This window comes from Vipera berus (genome assembly GCF_964194415.1).
Source record: "Vipera berus genome assembly, chromosome: 1".
Lineage (NCBI taxonomy): Eukaryota > Metazoa > Chordata > Lepidosauria > Squamata > Viperidae > Vipera > Vipera berus.
The window spans coordinates 192,197,291-192,222,878 of record NC_138202.1 but is presented as its reverse complement, the minus strand read 5'-3'; the positions used below and the strand labels follow the sequence as shown (position 1 = coordinate 192,222,878).

Here is a 25,588-nt window from a genome sequence, read left to right as displayed (position 1 = left end):
TGTTACTTTCAGATTCAAGTACTTTTTCATTCATTCTAAAATTCTTGCCAGTCAAAATTATATTAACATTCAGAACAGCCAATTTTTTTTCTTGTCTACAAGCTATTCTCTCTCTTACTTCCTAAAAACTTAAAACTGCATAATAAAAGTTCTGGTTTAGTTTTATGATACTGCTTTCTGTATCTCTTTTGAATTGTGACTCTAGGTGTATACTACATATATCATTTTTCTGAGCTATTCCCAAAATGATTTAAGTTGACTGTGGGAAGAAAAAACAGGCAAAAGATGTAAGTTTGAAGAAAGTAAACCATTTCTGTTGTCTTATTCACAATACAGCTTTTGACCAAAAAACACAAAATAAATACATTCCTGTCTGAGGTTCTACACTGGGGTATATATTAAGCAAGATTCTGTTTGGGACAGATCTGGCACTTTGGAAAAGATCTTAGTTCAAAGTAGAGGTTGACTTTGAAGTAGCCTTCTGTGGATATACCAGGAGAAAATTGTATGTGACTTAAATTATGTGGAGGATTTGTCTGAATTTTCCAGGCTCAGTCAGCTCAGAATTGTTTGCTAAAGAATTTATTTTAAGAGATCTTTAATTGACATCTGCTTTTATTACTGGAATGTGTAAAATTTCGAGTTTAGGATGATACTATTTTCTATCCACACTTTCCATCTTACGTATTATGTCACCTGCCACAGAAAAAGATTCTGTTCTAGACAGCAAATGAAACATCTGATAACCAAGCTGGAAAGCCACCTTTTTTCCTTCATCATGTACCTTTTAAACAGTCATGCTATGGATCCACTAGAAGGCACCATTTTATTAATGGTGACCTTGGGCCAGTCACTTTCTCTCAGCCCTAGGGCAAACCATTTTGAAATCTTTCAAAAAAAAGAGAGAGACTTGTGCAGGTCTCAATAGGTGTCAGCACTGACCTGAAGAAACCTTCCCCAAAGAAAAAGTTAAATGGGCTAGTGGTTTATTATTACCTAAGAATATTAGTGTTGGATAAAGGCAAAGCCCTACTCCCAGAGAAGTCAATCAAAAACATTACATAACCTCTTATCCATAATTCGTAGAAGCAAATTATTGAGAGGCATACTGCTTCTTATGCTACTATACTGTGCTTGCAGCAAGTAAATACTAGAATCGTCCATGATTTTCTCTAATATTCCTTTGTAAACCTATGCTTTTTGTGTTGTGTTCTGTGATGAGATCCAATGGAAAAGCGCTAGAACCAATTGTACAGGTAGTCCTTGACATACAACAGTCCATTTAATGACCTTCCACAGCACCAAAAAGTGACTTAGACCATTTTTCACACAACCAATGTAACATTCCCATGATCACATGACCAGAATTCAGACACTTGGCAACTGACTCGTGACAGTTGCAGTGTCCTGGGGTCAAGTGATCACCTTTTGCAACCTTTGGCAAGCAAAGTCAATGGGGGAGCCAGATGCACTTAAGAGTGTTACTAACTTAACTGTGGCAAGAAATATCTTAAAATGGGGTAAATCTCATTTAACAAATGTCTCAGCAACAGAAGTTTTCAGCTCAGTTGTGGTCGTATGTTGAGGACTACCTGTACTGCATTCAAGTTATAGCAGAAGTATATGGTGCTATGGTGACACTGTTAGAAAAAACGTGAAGTCTCTTGAATTTACAGCACATTTTATTTGTAGCATTTGAAATTCTAAGAAATTATTGAGTTGCTTAGGAGGTATTTTATTCAAAGTGGACATTAGCTACATCTTGAATACTACAGTTTTAAAACAGATTAAATGTTCATGGTCTCTATATCTGGTAATCTGAGTGTTTTGCAGATCTGAATGATACTATCTTTAACAAAATTTAATTCTTACCAAGCAATAGTTGCTATAGTTAGTAAAGCAGTGAAAACTAAACATACAAAAAAATCAAGGCAATTTTGACATCCAACCATTTATTACAATATACAACTAATCAATATAAATAACCTTGCACAGAAGCCTTGCAATCAATCCTGAGCTTGACCTCTCCAAGATGGGTAAGTCTGAGGAATAGGAATAATAGATTTTGTACACCCCCCTCAGACCTTTTGCAGAGCCTGACTGCCAATCCCAGAGCTGACAACTCTGGCATAAAACTCAGGGAGCATAAATTTGTGGATAGGAGATAAATATTGCCATCTTCACCCAGCAGACAGGAAAAAACAGCAGGCAGGACACACGCTCTAAATGTTCTTTCCAGCTGATAAATTGGGTTACAGAACATACTATTCCCTTTGTATCCAGCCCAGATTATTGCAGACCTTCAGCAATATAAAGGGGGGGGAAATGAAATTCTTAGTATTCCCACATCTTCAAAACATTTATGAATATTGCTCTACCACCCAATTCTTCAGAGTCCAGATGATTTGATTATGTGCCATTAATTTGGCGTCAATTTGTATAACCACACAGGTTTTTTCTGTGATTGTGCTTAACCTGGTCTTTCAGGTCTGCCATCATCACTATAACTGAATCCATTCATCTTGCTGCTGGTCATCATCTTTTGCATAATGTATCCTAAGTATCAGAGTTTGAGTCTCATTTGTGCCTCAGGTAGGAAATCTGGGTTTTGTTTGATGATACATTTGTTTGCTTTTTATGCTATCTGTAGTATTCTTAGGAAGTTCAAAAACATCAATAAACTTTCTACCTGACTTTTTCAATGTCCACCATTTGCTTCACACGGTGTCACTAGGTAATATTATGGCTGGAACAATTTTGATCTTTGTAGGTATAGACACATCAAGCATCTAAATACATTTTCCAAGACCTTCATGGCTACTCTACCAAGTGCTAGTCTGCAGCATATTTCTTTTAGTATTGTTTGATCCTAAAAGGTAGCAGCTATCTACCACTTCAGTATCTTCATTGTCCATCAGACGATTTACAAACAGATCAATACCTATACCAGGAATGAAAGATAACAAAAGAGTACCACCCCAAAGTAAACATTCATCACCTTCAATAATTGAGTCACTAAAGTAAGTCATCAGGGTACCTGACACATGTCCAAGGATAAAGGGCTCTGAGTAGTGGCCTGCCAAAGAAACTTATCTTCTGGTTCATCCTTTGTTATCTTGTGGGGCAAAGACTAACCCAATCCCTTTCTTCTAATTGTAAGGCCTGGGCAGCTTCCAATGGTCCCTAAAATAATCTGGAACAGAGTGATACGGTCTTTAGAGGTTATAACTAACACTTTGATCTGGGTTTGGAAATGTCAGAATTATATCACTGCAAACAGAAAGTCTGACCTTTTTTGTAACTTGAGTAACAATGCAGGAGAGCTAGATTGGCATAAGCACAGGTTTAGAGTAATGGTAAAAGCATGCCCTATGTTAGCAGGAGGATAAATAATTACTTTCATCATTATGTTTGCCTTCTGATTTATTTATTTATTTATGTAATTGTTCATTGTTTTTAATCCCATTTATATCCCGCCCTTCTCCAAAGACTCAGGGCGGCTTACAATCTAAGAAGCACAAATCAATGTGCTTAGCGATAGCCTTCATTCTATGTATATGCCTGCTTATTAGGGCTTTCGCCCCCCCCAGCGGCATTATTACAAAGTCAGCTTATTGCCCCCAACAATCTGGGTCCTCATTTTACCTACCTGGTAAGGATGGAAGGCTGAGTCAACCTTGAGCCTGGTGGGATGCGAACCTACACTAATTGCAGGCAGCTGGTGTTACTTAAGGAGGCATTAGCCCACTAATGGGCTTTTAGGTAAAGGTAAAGGTTCCCCCGCACATGTGTGCTAGTCGTTTCCGACTCTAGGGGCCGGTGCTCATCTCCGTTTCAAAGCCGAAGAGCCAGCGCTTGTCCGAGGACATCTCCGTGGTCATGTGGCCGGCATGACTAGACACCAAAGGCGCACGGAACGCTGTTACCTTCCCACCGTAGTGGTCCCTATTTTTCTACTTGCATTTTTACGTGCTTTCGAACTGCTAGGTTGGCAGAAGCTGGGACGAGTAACAGGCGCTCACTCTGTTACGCGGCACTCGGGATTCGACCCGCCAAACTGCCGACCTTCTGATCGACAAGCTCAGCGTCCTAACCCACTGAGCCACCGCGTCCCCTTAATAGGCTTTTAGCTACAGATATAACTGACTTTAATTTATACCTTCTCTGAAGCATGGCAATCTCACTAATATTAAAAGGAAAGAAAAAAACTTTTTAGAGAGGGGACAATCATTTGAAAATATACTTCACTGTTATATAATTCTATGTATGTAAAATCATGTGCTTAAGCGTTAAAGAAGCCAGTATCTTATCTGGAATAGTCCTACTTTTTAGTCTGAAAAGTGATTGTCACTCAACTATCTGAATTCATTGTTAAAAGAATGAGGATCTGCATCAAATAATTAATCTTAAATTCTTGAAATCACTAGGATAATTTTAATTTCAGTGAAGGCTGAACTGCCTTAATTTGTCTCCAGGTAGTAGCTGTGCACTGAAAATGCATGGAATTACTTCATGCTGGTTGCATTTGTGCATTAAAAAGATTTGTTTATAAAACAAACCAAAAAAAGGTTAGTCTGTGCACAACTAAGGGCTGACTTCTGATTTTCCAATGTCAGAGCCCTAGCTTGTTTCTGTTTGTTCTGAAAATGGCTGTTCAAGGATTCATAGATAGAACCTTCCACAGTTCTGCTCTTCAAGGCCCTTTCCTTGCAGATAAAGTATTACAAGGTAGGTCTGGGATGGAGTCTTCCATTGAACAAGAGGTCCTCCTTATTGAAGCCCAGAGAAGAAAGTTATGCTGTACAGTAAATATAAGAAAAACCTATTTATAGAAATATGCTTTGGAACATGTGAGAACTGTTGGTCAGAACAACACATCCAACATTAATAGCTCCATTTAATGAATAACATTTAAAGAAACTTGGTTTGTGCAATTCAATCTGATACGTTTCCTTAAAAGAAAGGCTTGCTGACTTTATCCCAGGTTGCAGCCTAAAGAAGTTTCGAAAATCCCTCCACCTAATCCCCTCTCTCCTTCTGTTCTGCAGGAATGTGACATAAAAATGATTACAAAGAGCACATTCTGAGCCCTGTTGTCGCTTAGGCTCCATTACCATACAGGGAATATGCTAAGAAACTAAACACTGGATTACACAGAGAGACATAGTTGAGTTCTACTTGGAGAAAACGAGAGAAGTTATGTTCTTGGGGCAAATCAACCACATATAGAGGATGGTAGGCTAGGACGTCGAGTCTGCATAATTTGTGGCTTTGGTATATTGTTTGGGGCCTCCTCTTCTGTTGCATGGCTGTCACAGATGTGTACAACTACACTTGGAGTGGAATCAGTACCTGGATGTAGTTCATATTTCTCACCTGAAAATCAAGAAAAATATTATTTTACATTTATTTTATAGTCACCCATTCCAGTAGACTCTGAGTGACTTACAAATCAGTAAAAAAAGATAAATACATATAACCCTACAGACAACATGGACTAAAACAATCACACAATAAAAAAATCAAATCAAATGAGGGCCCCAACAAACACATCAACCGCAGACCTGATACCAAAACTAGGTCTTAAATGCTTCTTTGAATCCTAGGAGAGAGGGAGCTGTCCATATCTCGGGGGTTGGGGTGGGATGCTGCTCCAGAGGGCAGGAGCCACAACAGAGAAGGCACACTTTTGTGACAGCATGTAATAGTAGGGATCTGGAGCATTCTCACTCTGCTAGAACATAATAGGTGGCAGGACTAGTTGTAAATAGGCCGTCCCTCGGATATTCAGTCCCTCTGCTACAAAAGGCTATGTGCCTTTTATGCCAGCACCTTGAAATGCACTAAGAAGCTGGCTGACAATAAATGCAACTCATGTAGTAGCAGTGACACGTGGGCATACTGAGAGGTGCCCAATACTGCTCCCAGCACTGCATTTTGTACCAATTGTAACTTCTGGATAGTCTCCAAGGACAGCCCCACATATAGCACATTTCAATAATCCAGTGATGAGATGACTAAGGCATGAGTAACCATGAAAAGGACCTTCCAACTGAGGAAAGGGCACAACTGGCATACAGATAAGCCTGTGCAAAAGATGGCCACAGCTGCCACATGCTCTTCCAAGCAGGAAGGGCCCCAGTTGCATACCTGTCTAGAATGAGGAAGTGCAGTTCCATCCAAGACTAATGATGGAAACATCCTGACCCTGTGTGGACAAATAGCCACAGCCGCTCAGTCTTGGCCGGATTGAGCTGAAATCTATTCTGCCTCATCCAGACCCTGCAGAGGCTGGACAAGTAAATTGACAACTTCATCTGCACAGCCCAGAGTTGAGATGTATATTTGGGTATTGTTAGTGTCATGATGATGCCAAATTCCAAACTGACAGATGACTTTAGCCAGTGGTTTCATGTAGAAGTTAAACAGGAAAGGGGAGACGATTGAGCCTTGAGACACCCCAAAAATGCCCCCCTCTGGACAAGACCTGACCCCCTGTCCCCAGCAACATTGACTGAAACCGACCACTAAGAAAGGACATGAACTACTGCAACACAATACCTCCTACTCCTAACCTGCATAGCCAGTCCAGAAGCACCCTGTGACCAATGGTATTAAAAACTGCTGAGAGATCAAGGAGCACCAGAATGGATGCACCAATACCATCCCAATTCTGCCAAAGGTCATCAGCACATGTGACCAGTGCAAACCTCTCAACTGAACTGCCAAAGTGTTTGGCCCCTGGGTCTATCCATGCTCCTGTGATGGAACTGGAATTTGTTCAGTTTGTCCTTGTGATTATGATTTCCGAGAGCGGGCCACATCTTTGGTATTTCCTAATGGTCTCTAATCCAAGAACATCCAATTCAGATTTTTTTTAATCAATTACTGTTACCAGGTGCTGCCAGAATCTATGATAATGCAGGTGTCATGGTTCCGATAAATGAGACAGTTCAAACAAAATGCAGGCATTGTTTATCTAAAAAGTCTTAATAATGAAACATTGGCGCTCATGGAGGGATGCCAGAATCAGAATTCTCCTCCCCTTGACACATCATATCCTGCAGAATCTCCCTCCCTTAATTACACGTCATGAATCACGTTCACCAATTAGTTTTACATATGAAGTTTCACTTCCCTTTCTGTGCACAGCTTATCTTATCTTCTCAAAATAGATTCAAAGCGAAGCAGTTTAAACAAAGCGCTGTCTCTTATATTGTCAGTGCAAAAACATGTCAATGTTTGCAGCATTGACATCTGGCCCCCCTTACAAAAAGAACAGATCCTGTAATATAAACAAACACAAGTTAGGAGCTGGCTTTTGGTTTGTTGGGGTGTTTCTCATAAAACGTTTTGATAAGTCTGTCAGCTTTCACATCGCTAGATTTCACCCAAATGGCTTCAGACAATGGGTATCCCTTCCATTGTACTAGGTAGTGCAATTTTCCCTTAAAGATTCTAGAGTCAACAATACATTTCACTTCATAAAGGGTCTGACCCACTAGTCCGAGGGGTCCAGGTGTTTTCTTAGGGGGAGGTCTTAAAGTGGAGGCTCGAAAAGGTTTAAGTAAGCTACAATGGGACACCGGGTGAATTCTTCCCAAAAGTCTGGGGAGTTTCAATTTTACTGTGACCAGGTTGATGATTCTCACAATGGGGAAAGGCCCCAAGAATTTTGGTCCCAATTTCTTGCTGGGTAATTTGAGATGTAAATATTTAGTTGACAGATAAACCTTTTCCTCAACTTGGAATGTTCTTTGGGGAGCCTTCTTTTTTATCAGCCTGTTTTTTATAAGTCTCAGAAGTCTTTTTTTTATTTTATTTTTTTTATTCTAATTCCATTTATATCCCGCCCTTCTCCGAAGACTCAGGGCAGCTTACAAGCTTAGCATGCTGTTTTCATATTTCTCCAAACCTCTTCCCACCCCTTCACCCATTGATCAAGTGTCTGGGAAGCGGAGGGCACCTGAGGATAGTCAGGCATCGGGCTGAACTCTTTTCCTGTGGCTACTCTGAAAGGTGTGTGGCCAGTGCTGCTGTGAACAGAATTATTGTAGGCCACCTCGGCGAAAGGGAGGTCAGTCCAGTTTGTCTGTTGGTAGGAAACAGCATCTGAAGTATTGCTCCACCATTTTGTTAGCAGATTCTGCAGCCCCATTGGTAGCTGGATGAAAAGCAGATGATAAGCCTTGGGATGATCCAATTAATTTAAGGAAAATCCTCCAAAATTTTGCTGTGAAATGCACTCCTCTATCTGAAATTATTTGCTTAGGGGCGCCATGCAGTAGGTAGATATGTTTCAGGAACAATTTAGTCATTGTGCAGATGGGAGTCCTTTACAGGCAATAAAGTAAGCCTGCTTCGAAAACAGATCTATCACAGTCCAGATGACAGTATTTCCTTTACTGTTGGGTAGTTCTACAATAAAGTCAATAGCTATTTCTTCCCATGGTTGAAAAGGGTCGGCTACCGACTGCAGTAGCCCAGGGGTTTTCCCTGGAATTCTTTTCATGGTGGCACATATGGCACAACTCGACAGTTTTCCACATCTGGTTTTAGCCCCAGCCACCAAAATTGCCGGCAGATGAGGTGTAGAGTTTTTAAATATCCGGTGTAGAGTTTTTAAATATCCAAAGCGTACAGCCTGTTTTACATCATGGCTGTGTCTGAGAGCATTGAGACAGAGGGTTTCAGGTAGACACAATTTTTCCCCCATGTATGCCAAACCATCCCTGCACGTTAGGGAGGTTTGATTATCTTTGAACCATTGATCGGTAAGGAGCTCTCGTTTTATCTTCTTCACTCCCTTAGTTCTGTGAGGTGTGAGTTGTACTGCAGGTTGTGAACTGGGGATAATTGCCTCGTAGATCTCTTCGCGTTCACTTTTGCACTGTGGCAGTCGGGATAGTGCATCAGTTAGGATGATTTTTCTTCCCGGTATGTACTTTAAAGTAAAGTTAAAATGGTTAAAGTACTGTGCCCATCGGACCTGCTTTGGGGACAATTTGCGGGGAGTTTTTAGTGCCTGTAAATTTTTGTGATCTGTCCATACTTCAAAAGGCACCTTGCTCCCTTCTAAATAGTGTTACCAGTTTAATAGCCCCTACCTAATTGCAAAGGCCTCCTTCTCCCAGACTGTCCATCTCCTCTCGCCTTCCGTGAATTTTCGTGAATTTAGAGGTGTAGGCACAAGTTTGTAGGACTCCACTCTTATTCTTTTGAAGTAACACAGCTCTGACTGCCACGTCACTGGCATCTGCTTGAATTACAAAAGGTTCTCCGGGGCAGGGGTGCTTTAGGACCGGTTCAGCCGCAAATAGTCTTTTTAAATTCTCAAAAGTTTTCTGACAACTCATAGTCCATGCTAGTGGTTGGCTAGCTCGTGGTTTTCCCCCTCCTTTACCCATTTTGAGTAGTTCTGTAAGGGGTAGAGCAATCTCGGCAAAAGAGGGAATGAATTGACGGTAGAAATTGGCAAACCCTAGGAAGCTCTGGCGCTGTTTGCAAGTTTTGGGGGGCTGCCATTCAATTGTTGTTTTCACTTTGGCTGAGTCCATTTTGATGCCCTCATCGGAAATTCTATAGCCAAGATAATCTAATCGGGTTTGGTGAAATTCACATTTCGACAATTTGACATAAAGTTTGGCATTCAATAGTTTCTTTAACACTTCTCTGACCAGTCATATGTGGTCAGTCATATTTGTACTGTATATCAGAATGTCATCAAGATACACCAGAACCCCTTTGTATAAATGTTCATGTAGGACTCATTAATCAACTGCATAAATACAGCTGGGGCCCCCTGCGGTCCAAATGGCATCACTTTGAATTGGTAGCTTCCCAAGGGGCAGTTTATTTTATTATTTAAGTTTTGCTCGTGTGGTCTCATTTCTTCTATTTTATGAAATCCCAAATCGACTTTGGTACTGAGTGCAGCCATCCTTATATTTCAATTTGAAAATAAGGGCACGCATATTCGACCCTGGGAATTATGTAATAATTATGTTGACCTTCATACAATGATCTTTCTCTTTTATTCAAAGGTGAATTTTGCGGAGGGAGGGAGGGAGGGAGGGAGGGAGGAAGGAAAGAAGGAAGGAAGGAAGGAAGGAAGGAAGGAAGGAAGGAAGGAAGGAAGGAAGGAAGGAAGGAAGGAAGGAAGGAAGGAAGGAAGGAAGGAAGGAAGGGTCGCAGAGGCCTCCTGCAATACAATAAGGAGCAACAAGGAAGAAAAAGCTAAGCGGGAGAAAAGACTGCAGAAAGGGATCCTGATTTAGGGCCTGGGAGGATAAAGAGGGAGAGGGAGAGTAAAAATAAAAAAAGGTTAGATGGAGAAAGTTATGGTGTGAGAGAAATGAGAAAAAGAGTGGTGAGATAACACGCGTATGCAGGAAAGAAAGGGAATCAGAAAGGCAGGCTGAGGGAATACTGGCTCTGACCATGCCCGTGGTAGTCCCCTCTCCTATGCCCCTCCATCCAACATCCATCCCTTCTGCCGCCCCAGAATATTGCCACACCTGATCACTCTTCTGCAACTGTAAAGAAGAATGGTGAGTTCAACAATAAATTGCAGACACAAGCATCCGTTACGTCTGCTTTGTTTTCTGTTCTCCACTTCCTAAACTTGAAAATAAGAAGAATCATGAAACTGACCTGGTCCCAGTTTAGAAATGGCATACAGGAGGTCATAATTGATGACTGGTGTATCATCAGTTTTCGATTGCCAATCTGCAGGAGGGGAGGCCAGAGGGGAGATGAGGAATTGCTTGGATGGCTGGGGTGGAGCCAAGTGAAAGACTTCCCCATCATTCTCCAGAGTCTGGACCTTTACAGAGATGAAGGGGGAAACACAGTATTGCTTCAGGAGAGTACGTATAGAAGAATAAAACAATTATGTTCAGCCCAATACCCCCCATATTTTGGGGACCAATTTCCAGAGGATTGTTAGTTTCAGCCTCAACTAATCTCGAAGGCACCAGGATGGAAAAGAAGGCTGCAGTAAAGGACAGAAAGTAGATCCACAAATAAATGCTTTGCTATTTTCAGGTAGTGTTGTATTACACTCATAACTGTCCTCCCCTTTCCAAAGGGATGGGCTAATGTAGCTGTCTGTAAGGCCAATGGAAACAAACTAAATCTGTCTTTTTGACAGCCTGTGCCACACTTGATCTGCAAAGAAAATAAAGGGATGACTTTGCTCTCTGTAGAAATCCTATAGCTGAAGGGCAGAAAAAGGTGGTGTCTAAGCATTCACAAGATTCCTTGCTTCAGCTAATTTATACAGTATACCTGACTATTTAATTAAAAAAAGAAATGGAAATCTTATACGCTACAACATGGAGCAACTTCTAACATTATCTTTATTGGCAGGAATGCCCCCAGGTCAGTGGTGGGATTCAAATATGTGAACAACCAGTTCTCTGTGTGGATGCCACTTCCAGAAGTCCATTCTGAGCCTGGGCAACAAAAAATTAGCTACAGATTCTGCCAAACTGGTGCGAACCGGCTGAATCCTACCACTGCCCCAGGTCCCAGAAAGAGTCTACAGGCATTCTTAAAAGTTAAAAATGGGAGGCAGTTTCAGCCCACAGCTTTGCCTGGGATATGCCCACTTACCTAGGAAAAAAGACAAAGATAGCCACAGTGATAGTCAGCATCAAGGAAGCTAGAAGATGTGAAGGAGAATCTTCACCAATTTGTATTCTGGCAAAGGATATATAGTGACTGGCCATTCCATTATACTGAATAGGCAAAACCCCCACATATTTCCAAACAGTGTCCACTGATCCCAAGTTTGTCTAGTCATATTCTACATACCTACATTCCTAGTCTGTAATCACAATAAATTACTGACAGATGCTGTCTTAAAGATAAGACTAATGGACCAGACTTCGGGAGCTCTCATTTGGCTCCGGCATTCCACTTCCCAATGTGTTGGGGATTCCATGTTTTCTCCCTAGTTTTTCTTCGATGGGTGATTGCATCCTGATCTCCAGCCTTCTATCGAATGCATGGTGAAACAGTGTTGTGGGGCTCTTCTTCCTTTAAAATGTGTAGTTTGGTTCCTTTGGTGATGTAGACAACTTAATGGTACACAGTGTCATGTCTGTGTAGCTTGGTTAGACTATCAAAACAATATTGCTAATGGAAGAAAAATTGTCCTTTCAGCTTGTCTGTTGCTGGTGCGCTGTTTTTTTCAGCTATATGGAGATTGCCCAAACCAAATCGGTATTTATTTATATGTTTAATAGAGTTAAAGGGCCACCCAACTAAAATAGTATGATTCTGGGAAGCATGAATATAAACATCAGACCATTATGGCTGCTTTGAGTATTAAAAAGGAGCCTGGAGCAGTGGTGGGATTCAGCTGGTTCGCACCACTTTGGCAGAACCAGTAGCTAATTTTTTGTTACCCAGGCCCAGAATGGACTTCCGGAAACGGCGTCCACATAGAGAACCAGTTGTTTACATATTTAAATCCCACCACTGGACTGGAGGCTAAAACATAAAGAACAGTTGCAGGAATTGGGTATATTTAGTTTAAAGAAGAGAAGGACTAGGGGCAGTGCTTTTTTTGTAAAAGAAAAAGGTGCCGAAACTCACACATGTCATACAACCCGCCTTGCCTACCCTATAAGGTTCCATCCAAAAAAGGGTGCCGGAACTCCGTTCTGAGCGTTCTATGAGAAAAAAAGCCCTGAGTAGGGGTGACATGATAGCAGTGTTTCAATATTTGAGGGGCTGCCAAAAGGAAAAGGGGGTCAATCTCTTGTCCAAAGCACTTGAAGGCAGGACAAGAAACAATGATTAGAAACTAATGAAGGAGAGAACCAACCTAGAAATAAGGAGAAATTTCCTGACAGTTAGAAGAATTAATCAGTGGAAGGGCTGGCCTCCAGAAGCTGTGGGTGCTCCAACACTGAAGATTTTTAAGAACAGATTGGAAAACCATTTGTCTGAAATGATATAGGGTTTCCTGCTTGAGCAGCGGGTTGGATTAGAACAGAGGTCCCCAACCTTTTTGGTACCAGGGACCGGTTTCATGGAAGAAAAATTTCCCATGGACTGCGGGGGGTGGGTGGGGAGTGGGGGGGGGTGTTCAGGAAGATTTATTATATTTATTCTAAATTTTCTAAATAAACAAATAAATAATACACTTTATTTCTATTATTATTACATTGTATTAGATTAGACCAGTGACTTTCTGCGTTTAAGAAAGTGGGAAGGAAAAGAGACAATCCTAAACTCAGCCTTCCAGCAAAACAAACCAAAGACCCAGCAAGTTGAGGAAGTGCTGAGAAAACCATTCAGAGAGAGAGAAAGGGGGGGGGAGGGAAGGAGGGAGGGCACTGCGCAAGCCCAGTAGCCTTGGAAAAGGTGCAGATGAGAGAGGGATTCCCTTGGAGATACAGTGCTTAAGGGGAAACGTAGCTTCTCCCCTCCCCCATTGCAAGCCGGGGTGGAGTGGGCTTGGCTTGCAAACCTGAGAGCTGCATGAAGAAAGGAATGTAAACACACACACACACACACACAAAATTAAACCCATGAAAAGCAGGCAGAAAATTGCCAAAACATGAAGCACCTGGAGCACCATCAAAACAAAAGCAAAAATCTCAGCGGTCTTAGAAAACGTGCCAATGAGAGAGAGATTCCCTTGAAGGCGTAGTGCTTAAAGTGAAAGGTAGCTTCTCCTTGCCCTTATTTGCATCCAGAGAAAGCACCTTCACAAACACATACTTTGGAAGAGGAGAATCCCCCTCCAAAATCCCCCCCCCCGTTGCAAGCTGGGCTGGCGCACTCTTTCCTTGCAAACTTGGAGACTTGCGCAAAGGGAGCAGAGCCCAGCTGGGGTGCTGGGAGGGGGAGAGGAGGAAAGTGAGGAAGAAGAGGAAGAGGGGAAAAAAGCAGCAGGAGGGAAAGGAAGCAAGAAGAGGAAGAGGAGGAGGAGGAGGCAGAAGAAGAGAGAGCAAAAGAAGCAGGAGAAGGAAGAGGAGGAAGGATGCTGAGCTCAGATGTTGCCAGCCAGTTGCAAGCGCAGCTACTGGAGAACCTTTGCACTGAGCAAGCTGGCTTCTGCCCTGCCACTGTCCCGCCCAGTGGTGGGATTCAAATATGGGAACAACCAGTTCTCTGTGTGGATGCCACTTCTGGAAGTCCATTCTGGGCCTGGGCAACAAAAAATTAGCCACCAGTTCTGCCGAAGTGGTGCGAACTGGCTGAATCCCACCCCTGCTCCCACCCCTGCCTAGACCACTGCAGACTTGCTGCATGCCTCCAGCTGCATGGCCCACTTCCTAACTGGCCGTAGACCAGTACCAGTCCGTGGACGGGGGTTGGGGACCCCTGGACTAGAAGACCTCCAAGGTTGCTTCCAACTCTCTTATTCTGTTATTTTGTTAAAAATGTTCCCCATTTTTAGACTGTGTATAAGGAAAGTGGGAAATACACTAGAGGTTGAGAACAATGAAGTCCTAACCCGTGCATCCTAGTCATTTATTTATCATATTTAGAAATATATTTAGAAACAAATTGACAGAGGTGCTTCATCACCAGCTATATTAGTTCATGTTAGGTAAAGGTAAAGGTTCCCCCGCACATGCGTGCTAGTCGTTTCCAACTCTAGGGGCCGGTGCTCATCTCCGTTTCAAAGCCGAAGTGCCAGCGCTTGTCTGAGGACGTCTCCGTGGTCATGTGGCTGGCATGACTAGATGCCAAAGGCGCACAGAACGCTGTTACCTTCCCACCGTAGTGGTCCCTATTTTTCTACTTGCATTTTTACGTGCTTTCGAACTGCTAGGTTGGCAGAAGCTGGGACGAGTAACAGGCGCTCGCTCTGTTACGCAGCACTCGGGATTTGACCCACCAAACTGCCGACCTTCTGATCGACAAGCTCAGCGTCCTAACCCACTGAGCCACCGCGTCCCTTACTAGTTCATGTTGCCTGTATGTAAATTTAGTTGGTCCTGCAACATGACAAGATTAAACTGCTTTAAATGTTACCATGAAGAAAATATAGATCATAACATGACAAAGGTATCAAAACATTTTAAAGTTTTAATTCAGACTAGCAGACGGGTGCTCTTTTGGCTTTGATTATCTTGAGGCAACGCAAAGACAGAGAGAACTTTTTTTTTCTTTCATGCAATCATGTCCAATTCCAGAGACTGTCTGGACTAGTCCCTAAACATTTCTTGGCAAGATTTTTCAGAAGTGATCTGCCACTGCTATTGCCTCTTTCCTAGGGCTGAGAGAAAGTGACTTGACCAAGGTTACCCAGCTGGCTGACTAGAACTCAGTCTCCCAGTTTCTAGCCTAGCCTGGTACCTTAGCCACTATATCAAACTGACTCTCAGACTAAAATTAACTATCCAGTATTCCAGTATTTGAGGGGCTGCTACACAGAAGAGGGGGTCAACTTATTTTCCAAAGCACCAGAGGACAGGACAAGAAGCAATGGATGGAAACTAATCAAGGAGAGAAGCAACCTGGAATTAAGGAGAAACTTCCTAACAGCGAGGACAATTAACCAGTGGAATAGCTATGCCTTCAGACTGGAGGTTTTTAAGAAGAGACTGGACAGCCACTTGTCTCAAATTATATAGGGTTTCCTGCTTGAGCAGGGGGTTGGACTAGAAGACCTCCAAGGTCTCTTTTCAGCTCTATTCTGATTGATTAATATTTTGTGCACTTTACCCGTACCCACATTATCATGATTAGTATAAGTTCTGGTCTCTTGTCTGACATTAATATGCTCAAATTTTAAATTACCTCCTCTGTATCTGGGTGAATGAATGCTTGTGTAAAAAAAGAATATCACCTTTGCAAAGTAGAGCTTTAATTTCTTCCCTTGGAACTGTGTTTCATGAAGTTCTGTTCTAGCATTAGCAGCTGATTTGGGGTTGTTGAAGTCAATTTTTATGCGTCGAAAACTTTTAAACAGCTGAAATGTCACACAGTCATCATAAGCACGGAACAAGCTCTCAAATTTCTCCTGCAATGGTAAAAACGTTATCAGGTTAGCTTGAAAAGTCCATTGTATCTCTGTAAATGTGATACATATAAGAAAATAACTGACAAGAATTGAATTTAAGAACTAACTACCTTTGTATACCCAAACTCTTTCCTTTATTAAGTTTATATTATAGTATACAAATTCATACGTAATATGAAACCATATAAAGTATGTATAAAGAATGTATGTGTAGTAAAACAATAATCAACACATATAACAATCTGACCTGGGGGGGAGGGGACTGGCTGAGGATTACTTTACTGTGATGATGCTAAAAAGACATACAATATTTTCAAATGGTATAATTTGAGTGGCTAGGCATGAAAGAACACCCTTTGGTCAATTCTAATCCCTTCCTTGCAACAATTTCACTCATTATCACTCCAATCTCACTGCCTTCCAGGGGACTGACAAACTTTTGTCTGTTTTTCAGTGTCTCACTAATACTCTTATTGCATTCTTTGTGCCCAAGAACCCTCATCATATTAATCTGTTGTTGTTGGCATGTTTGTGTACCTGCTTCCCAAAGGTCAATATTCCCGTCACTGAACCACAAGGAAAAAGAAAGAAAAAGGCTAAACCAGCAAGAGTCAACTTTCTCTGACTGGCCTGGGCATAAATAGTTACAGAAGCACAGATTCCTCCCAAGCCAAATGGGAGGAGAAAATTGTTCTGTGGATCAGTTAGAGATCAACAACCGTCCCCAAAACCAGTCCCAAGTCACACTGAATGTCTCCACAGGAGATCTTCCATTTTGGATGGAAAATACCATCTTCCTAACATTAACCCTAACCTGCAACATGTCGTCTTTTTCAGCTGAAAGGGGTCGACCTCGCTGTTTGCTGGAGAAAGTGTTCTTTGATTGAATAGGTCGTTGTCATTTAGCAACCACAATTGGGACCAACTTGGTTATTATGGGATGTGATTGCTAAGTGAAACTGTTTCTGTGCTTATGATCTTCCTTCAGTTTTCATCTCCTTTACAGGCCTGAAAAAAATTGTAAATGTGAGGACTACTCACAAAATTACTTTTTCATTACTGCAACAAGGCAGTCATTAAACAAGGACTTCCTGTAGAAGACAATATAGTAGCCCACCACAAGACCCTCACACCCACACCTGACCCATCGCAAGACCCATCACAAGACCTACTGACCACACCTGAAGCCCTTATAAGCAGAAGAACACTGACACTGATATCCCCTAAACTCAGCTGAAGATGTTACCTAGCCTGGTAGCGAAACGTTCAGAAACCAACCCACAAGCTCAGAGTACGAACCTTCAACCTCATCCTATACCTGAGCTACAGATATTCGCCACTATTGCAAATATATTAGCTTTCCGAGTGTCTTCTGTACTGGGAGCAGGAAGCAGGACCAGAGAGGTTATTCCATGCCAATTCGGGCAATTTTCCTAGATTAGGAAGCCTCATTCCTCTTCAGAACCGAGAATATGATGTAACGCTTTGCTGATGCCACAAGATCAGGGATGACCCTAGCAAGAGTCCATAACATCAGAATGGTGGGAAACACCAGGGATTGAAGACCTGCCCCTTTCAGACCTGCGTTTCAAATGTGCAAAAAGAGACAGGGCTTCAGTTTCCTGTTTATGCTCACTATTCCGATGCCATTGACCATCCCTGAAGATATTCCTGCATGTGATTGTACTTTTACAGTTTGTTGAAAGTCAAATTATAAAATTCCTTCAAGACAAGGAACTGGGATTTGTAGCAAAACAAGTGTTTTGTCCATGCTGTTGGAAAAGTGTGTAAAAGCAGATTACTGTGTTGCTATGCTTGACCAAAGAATCCCCTCTATGGATACCTGGAACGGAGCAATGGTCACCATTCAGATTTTATTACAGGCTGACTGTAACTGACTTTAATAAGGTGCACAGCATGAGTAAGAAACACAAAATAATGCAAAAAAGAAGAACACACAGGACTCCTTGCTGGAAAGAGACTACAATGTTCTAGATTTTCTTGTGAAATATAGGCATGCTTCTCACCTGAAGAAGTGCAAAAGAGAGAGGCATTTTTCACCCTTCCTTTTGTTTTCACTTTTAGCGGTCATTTAGCAATCACCTGCAGAATTAAATTGCTGAGGAGGCAGCGTGCTGCTCCTCTCTTTAAAATCTCAGTTTAAGCTCAAGTGTTGGCTTCCAACCCACATAGGCAAAAAATGATAAATATTTGGGAAAGATCAAGGTCAAGAGGAGAGAGAGGAAATAAGTCAGAAGTTTAGTTATGCATTTTATATTCTGTGAACCCACATTGCAAGGGTAAATGAGGAACCCTGTTTTAGTCAGCCCATGGAGATGAGGGCATGAGGGAGGACAGGAGGGGGGAAGTCCTTTGACACTTGTGCTTTCAGGAGAAACATAAATCTAGAGCAAATTAGGTTATACTGCACAATTAAGGAGTAGTGGGTTAGAGAGGCAATTTTACTAAAGCCAACCTTGAGATAAGGAGAAGGCAAAGGCAACAGCTGTGCCACCAGTACCAGAGAGATGTTTGGTCACCTTGCCTCTCTCCCTCCCTGGGAGTACGGAGACAAAGCTACCTAACGGAAGCAGAATTTGTCTGCAGACAGCAAGATCAAATCAAATCAAATTAGCAAGGTCAAAGCAAATGTTTATTATGGTCAAAGACCAGCATAAGGAAGACAGGGTACAGTCAATTAAATACATCAGAGACTAAATAATAGTAATTATAAAAAGCTAAAAGGTTTTAGATTTTGGTTTTTTTATATACTTATCTTTTATCTAAACAATAATTATTATTTAGATCTATGCTTTTTAATTGGCGGCAACCCACCCTTTAATGCTGTTGATCTTTGAACATAGCAGAGATTTGATTTGAAAAAGTAGAAAGGTAAAAATCAAAGACAGCAAGAAATAAAACCATCATATTGGTGTTGCACTGTTCCTTATAACCTGCTCTTACGTCAGGTGCTCATGGTTTCATAATCATATAGTTGTCTTTTTGATTTTTGCCATTATATTCAATGTGAGCACAGCTGAGGAATCCTGCTGGATCAGACAATAGGCCTATTTCATCTAAATGTTCCAGGAAGTCCACAACTAAGCCATGAGGGGAATATAATTCTTCTTCTAGAGGGTGCTGGCATTCAGTTCAAATGCACCGGAGTTCTTTCATTTGCTTTGACATATTTTATGTCAGTGTTCTGAAAACATGTACAAGTTATTTTTTTACTTGTAACTGGTAGATAAATATTTTGTACATTTGTCCACAGAAGTAACAACACAATTCCACTGAATTTAGTAACATTTATAAATTATGTTAGGAATAAATTTTATTATAAATATGATATGGCTAATGAATCATTCATTATTGTTATAGTAGCTTCTATGAGAACTGAGGTTTTTTTTTTCTTTAACCTGTTTTAGATTTCCTTGGTGACGGGAGAAACAAAACAGATTATATATATTAAATTAAATATCATTTCCTACTAATATTATCATTTCCCCTCTCTCTCTCCATCACTCCTCCACTGGATGGATGGATGGACATGGACAGATGAATAGATGATAGAAGATAGATGATAAGAGTTCTGCTGCTAGCAAAGAAAACTGAAATTATAAAAAAGAAGCAATGTAGCCTCATTGTCAATATCTAGGAACAGTTTACCTGTTGGTTATAACTTGTGAAAAATGATTTTTTTAAAGAGAGAGAGAGAGAGAGAGACAGAGAGATCGTCTCTTGCATTTGTTCAAGATTTTGCCAACTTGGGTATGTCTGTGTGTTCAGCAACATGCCCATCACTTGGCTATGTAAAATACTACTGATGATGGCTTCTTCTTCCTTTCCTAATAAATGTCCTCCCAAATGCACATGTGATCAATGGCAGCTGCTGCCTCCCTGTTGTTGCCCTTTGGTCTACCTGCTCAGGAAAATGAGCAAGCAGCCAAAGCAGTCACCACTGCTGCTCCTAGAAGCTATATCTTACCTTGATCATTTCACAAATCACAGGAAAAAAGGTCAAAAGGAAAAAGCAGTCAGTGGAGGGAAAAAAAACTGCACGGGCCCAAAAGTACCATTAGCACTCTAGATGAAAAGTAGAGGCGATTCCTTTGGAGAATTTGATAGCTTCCTGGCAATGGAGACTAAATTACCTCTCTCCCTTTTCTTCCCCATTCCCAGTGTCTACTGACATTTTTGCCAAGCTGACCTAGTCCAGGGCTTTTCAACCAGTGGTACGGGTACCACCTGTGGTACATTGGCACCTGGCAGGTGGTACGCGACCATCCTAGAAAAGTGGTAGTGGGGGAGGGGAATGAGCTGAACTGATGGCAGCACCGCACAAGCCTGAGCAAGAGATGGCTGGAGCTGCAGGGCTGTCAGGGCTCAGTGGAAGCGCCGGGATCAGCGTCAGTCTCCAGCTGGAGCTCGGCACTGATCCTGGTGCTTCTGAGCCCAGAAGAAGTGCTGATCAGCTGGAATTTTGCAGCATCTCCAGGGTCTTGTGATTTACATTCAGATGCTTGGCAACTGATTCATATTTATGACGGTCACAGTGTCCCAGGGTCATGTGAAGTGACCAAAACCTGCTGCAACCACCCAGCAGATGGTGGGGGGGGGGAATAAAAACCACACATCCCCCCACCCCACCCCCACTGTCAATCCTCAACAGAAATGCTCACAACAATGAAAACCTCGGACAGGAGGAAGAGCGCCGCCGGGCGGGCAGGCAGGTGTCTTGCTCGGCTTTGGCTTGGGCGGCACTTTTTTCAGTGCCATTGTAACTTTGAACAATCACTATGTGAACTGTTGTAAGTCGAGGACTACCTGTACTTTATCACTTTTTTTCCTTTTGAGGGGGGTCATCAAGTTTTTGACACTTGCTAGGCGACTGGTGGTACTCGGATGTTGCCATATCCTAAAAGTGGTACAATGGGTGAAAAGGTTGAAAAGCCCTGACCTAGTCCATGTGGACACCTCAGATGGTTCTCCTTGGAAATCACTGCTGCAGTTCCGTCTTTCCCTCGGGTGAATTCTGCAACATTTATTTGTCCCTGAACCTACACTTTGGAATGGATTTACAGGATCTGCTCCTGACTATAAGCTACCAACAAATATGCCCAACATTTTCCAACTCTTTTCTTTTTTCCTGTCTCAAGATCTTCATTTATATGCGTAACATATAGCTGTGCATTCCTTCTCCTTGGTGGCTTGTTTTGAAAGAAACCTGAATGGAGGCCTTTTCTTATGTGAGAACAAGTGTTTAAGAAAAGGAGACTTTTTCCACATATGTAACAAAACGTTGAGTACCCCCTGCCATCAGGGAAAGCTCTTCATTGAAAACTTCCAGAGGACTGAATCTGGTGATCAACCCCTTGCTTTTTCCCAGCCTGGCTATATTCGGATTACCATTATATACTGCAGTGACTTTGATTATGGCTTTAGATTCTAGGTTTGCCTTAGAAGAAAAATAAGTATGATAGTTAAATATTGATTGAGATGCTTCACTTTGATCGAGATATTGTTAAGTATTCCAATATAATTCTAGTATTTGATTACATCCTTATCTTTACATTATACAGATTACATCAAACTCTCATCTTGGAAGAAACAGAAGACACTGCATTCATAACCTCCCCCCCCCCTCTCTCTCTCACACACACACACACTCCTCCAGCCCCAATGTAGAGAAAGAAATTCAGGAGAACATGAGAGTTTCATTTTATCACATGGTCCTAGAAAAGAATAAATCCATTAAAAAGTATATTAGTTGCACAATGTGAATATGAATTACCAGCTGTTACTGTATTCAGAATTTAAGTTGTTTTTTTTAAACAAACACACACACACACACACACACACAAACCGATAATATATTTCATCCACTCTCTGCCACTGACACAATATAATTTCCAGAAAATAAAACAATTTGCAGCAATAATTTTTGCCTGCTGCTTCAGGGCTTCCCTTTCTCTTATACTGCAGTAGTGAGATGGACAGATGCAATACACTGTGCTCTTTACAAATACAATTTAAAGGAAAGCTTTTCTGACTAAGTACACCAATAGTTTTTCACAACATTCTTCTTAATTTTTAAGATGTTTGGCAACGAAAAGGAAAAAAAATCACTATAATTGATGTGCACAAAAGGAGATCAAGAGGAAATAAGAGAAATACAGCTCAAGTTTTCAAATTTTTATGCAAAAAAGTAAAACTGTCCAACTTTGGCTGAAATAATCCTTTAACTCGGGTGAATCACTCACATTATTGGCTATGCAGTGCAGTCACAGATTTTTTCCCCACTTAAATAATACATTTATATACAAACACCTGAAGGTCAACACAGCTTCACTTCAGAACAATTATACTCAGAGAACATTCATCCAGATGCATTTACAATTTATTCCTGAATTTACTTTAAAAAGATAGGTTGTTTCTATATAAGGCATCAGACTGAAAAAAAAACTAAAGAGAATTTACTATTTAATTAGGGTTTCATTTGTGATGTAACTCTTAGATTTATTAGATCACAAATCCATTTTAAAAACAAGATGAAGAAATAGTCCCTAATCTTTTCATACTAAACTCCCAATATTCTGGTTGTTATGGTAATAATCATGACAATCTGATCTGCTTTTTTTGCAGGACATTAAACATTCTTGTTATCCTGCAAGTCTCCTTGTCAGAAGCATCTCTGCAGAATGAAAGGCATGCACATACCTTAACATCTTGGTTGGTAAATACCTCTATATCCACTACACAGGCAACTAGAGAAGAGACATCATAGTCCATGTCATGGGCTGGCATCTCCTTCCTGACATAAATCAAGAGCTTATGTAGCCCCAGAGTCAAGAAAATAAAAGAGCTTTCTAACTCCGAACTGATCAGGATGCTCCTTCAGAGAGAGGAGGGGGGGAGAAATACCAGCTTTTCTATTGTCCCTGGTCTCTGCCTAATTCAACCTCCACTAAATAAGCAAAGCCTAGTGCCAGCTAAATCTATTTCTCATTGCAATGACATCACCACATAGACTGACATCAGCTCAGTCCCCCCCCCTCCAAACTCTTTGCTTTCTCTGCTGTATCATCTCTAGAGCAAGCAGGACATGATTATGTGTTTCATCTGAACCTAGACTAAATCAATTGTGGCAAACCTAATCAGCATCTGAGTCATCATAGCTATGTCAACCAAGTGCTTTATTGGCAAAAGATTAATTCTATGTTTCAAATTTGCCTTGAGAATTAAAATTCCACAGACACATATATTACAATGTCTTGCTTTTGGAAAAGGAGAAAGAAACAGCTACTGTAAATATTTCCTGCTTGTCCTGTCATGCTTAGTACAGTTACTGCTATTTTTTTCTGATAAAATTCATGTGCCTTTAATAATAATAAAAAAAGAACACAGGTTCACCACCACAGCCCTATCCTGCCAGCTGGACATAAATCAGCATGAGTACTTGATGCAATGAGTTCCTGGTTTTCATAGAACAAGCTTTTCTCTCGAGGACAGACTGGAAGAGTGAGACAGAAATGAGGAATGTGCAAAAATCCCTCCAAAAAGATGATAAAGGTCCTAACACTATGTTGGTAACCTCCAGTGCTTTCATGAAAAATAAGGCCACATACATATTACACCAACAGAAAAGCAAAGATTTTATAAGGAGGCATCCCTTATACATAGGAATGGATTAGAAGATGGCTATGATGGACAATCTGAAAAATAGAATAGAATAGAATAGAATAGAATAGAATAGAATAGAATAGAATAGAATAGAATAGAATAGAATAGAATAGAATAGAATAGAATAGAATAGAATAGAATAGAATAGAATAGAATAGAATAGAATAGAATAGAATAGAATAGAATAGAATAGAATAGAATAGAATAGAATATGGAAGGGACCTTGGAGGTCTTCTAGTCCAGCCCCCCATTCAAGCAGGAGAACCTATACCATCTCAGACAAGTGACTGTCCAGCCTCTTCTTAAAAACCTCCAGTGATAGAGCACCCACAATTTCTGAAGGCAAGGAGTTCCACTGGTCAATTGTCCTCGCTGTTAGAAACTTTCTCCTTAATTCCAGGTATGGTGTCACTAGGGTTTTATAAAGCGGTACTAATGTGATCTTGATTCTATGCCTCTGTTTATGCAACCCAGGACTGTATTAGCTTTTTACAATCCTGGGTTGTAAGACCACACCTGGAATACTGTAGCCAATTTTTGGTCATCATATCACACGGTTGCTGGAATTGGGTATGTCTAGTTTAACGAAGAGAAGGACGAGGAGAGACATGATAGCAGTGTTCCAATATCTCAGGGGCTGCCACAAAGAAGAGGGACTCAAGCTATTCTCCAAAGTGCCCGAAGGCAGGACAAGAAGCAATGGATGGAAACTAGTCAAGGAGAGAAGCAACCTAGAACTAAGGAGAAATTTCCTGACAGTTAGAACAATTAACCAGTGGAACAACCTGCCTCCAAAACTGGTGAATGCTCCAACACTGGAGGTTTTTAAGAAGAGACTGGGCAGCCATTTGCCTGAAATGGTATAGGGCAGACATGTCAAACTCGCAACGTCACGTGACGTCGCGCGACGTATCGGAGCTTTTTCCCATTGCCGGCAATGGGATGGGTGCGGTTTCTCTGTGACGCTCTGGCCCACAGGCCGGCAGTTTGACACCCCTGGTATAGGGTTTCCTGCCTGAGCAGGGGGTTGGACTAGATGACCTCCAAGGTCCCTTCCAACTTTATTATTATTATTAATTATTATTATTATTATTATTATTATTATTATTATTATTATTATTATTATTATTATTATTATTATTATTATTATTATTATTTGTCAAGGTTGGATAGGTGTTGTCTTACCATTTTCTTGGTTATTTTAATTTTTGTTTCCAGTTTGTCTTTTGCAGTATTTTTTTTGTATGTTGTGCTATAATTTCTTTTTGTGTGAAGACTGATGGAAAGAATGAGTTAAGCAGCTCTTAGAGACACATAGGTTTCCACTCGGTATGTCTTGATGGCATTTTCAGACTGCATAGACCTTGGTGGCTCTTCCTCAGTGAATAACCTCTTGAATATTAGAGACATGACAATGAGATGGACAGGCCACTGGATTGGTATACGAGTAATCTTCAACTGAGCCCAGCGTTTCCATTGCTAAGCAAGACAGTTGTTAAGCAGGTTTTGCCCCATTTCATGACCTTTCTTGCCACAGTTGTTAAGTGAATCACTGCAACTGATAAGTCAGTAACATGTTTACTGTCTTTCTTCCCCATGGACTTTGCTTGTCAGAAGGTCACAAAAGGGGATCACATGACCCCAGGACATTATTTTTGTTGTTGTTAATCTTCAATTCAATTCACAGCCTGGAATGTAAAAACTTAATAGTTCAAGTCCTAGCCAAGGACCAAGAGCTGTTAAGGTTTCATCTGAGTATATATTTGTTTTCATGGAATTAGTCTGCAAGGCTTCTTCTTGAGCAGCCAAAATGAAGTCTTCCGTTTCTTTCTTTAGCATCCCTGATCTCAACCTTCCCATGTTAGCTTGTTTAGGTCTGTGTCATGTATGTGTTTCACTTTGAGAGCGGGCAAC

General features: G+C 41.2%; 1 protein-coding gene across 1 annotated transcript; it reads right to left on the bottom strand.

Annotated features, from left to right (window-relative positions):
* Positions 1-4,008: 4,008 nt before the first annotated feature.
* Positions 4,009-25,250, bottom strand: RCAN2 (regulator of calcineurin 2). The gene is made up of 5 exons (XM_081315043.1): positions 24,860-25,250; positions 16,806-16,999; positions 15,818-15,991; positions 10,654-10,825; positions 4,009-5,376 (listed from the first exon to the last, which is right to left on the bottom strand). The coding sequence occupies exons 2-5, from the start codon at positions 16,812-16,814 to the stop codon at positions 5,216-5,218; spliced, it is 516 nt and encodes a 171-aa protein (XP_081171169.1). The 5' UTR covers positions 16,815-16,999; positions 24,860-25,250; the 3' UTR covers positions 4,009-5,215.
* Positions 25,251-25,588: the final 338 nt, after the last annotated feature.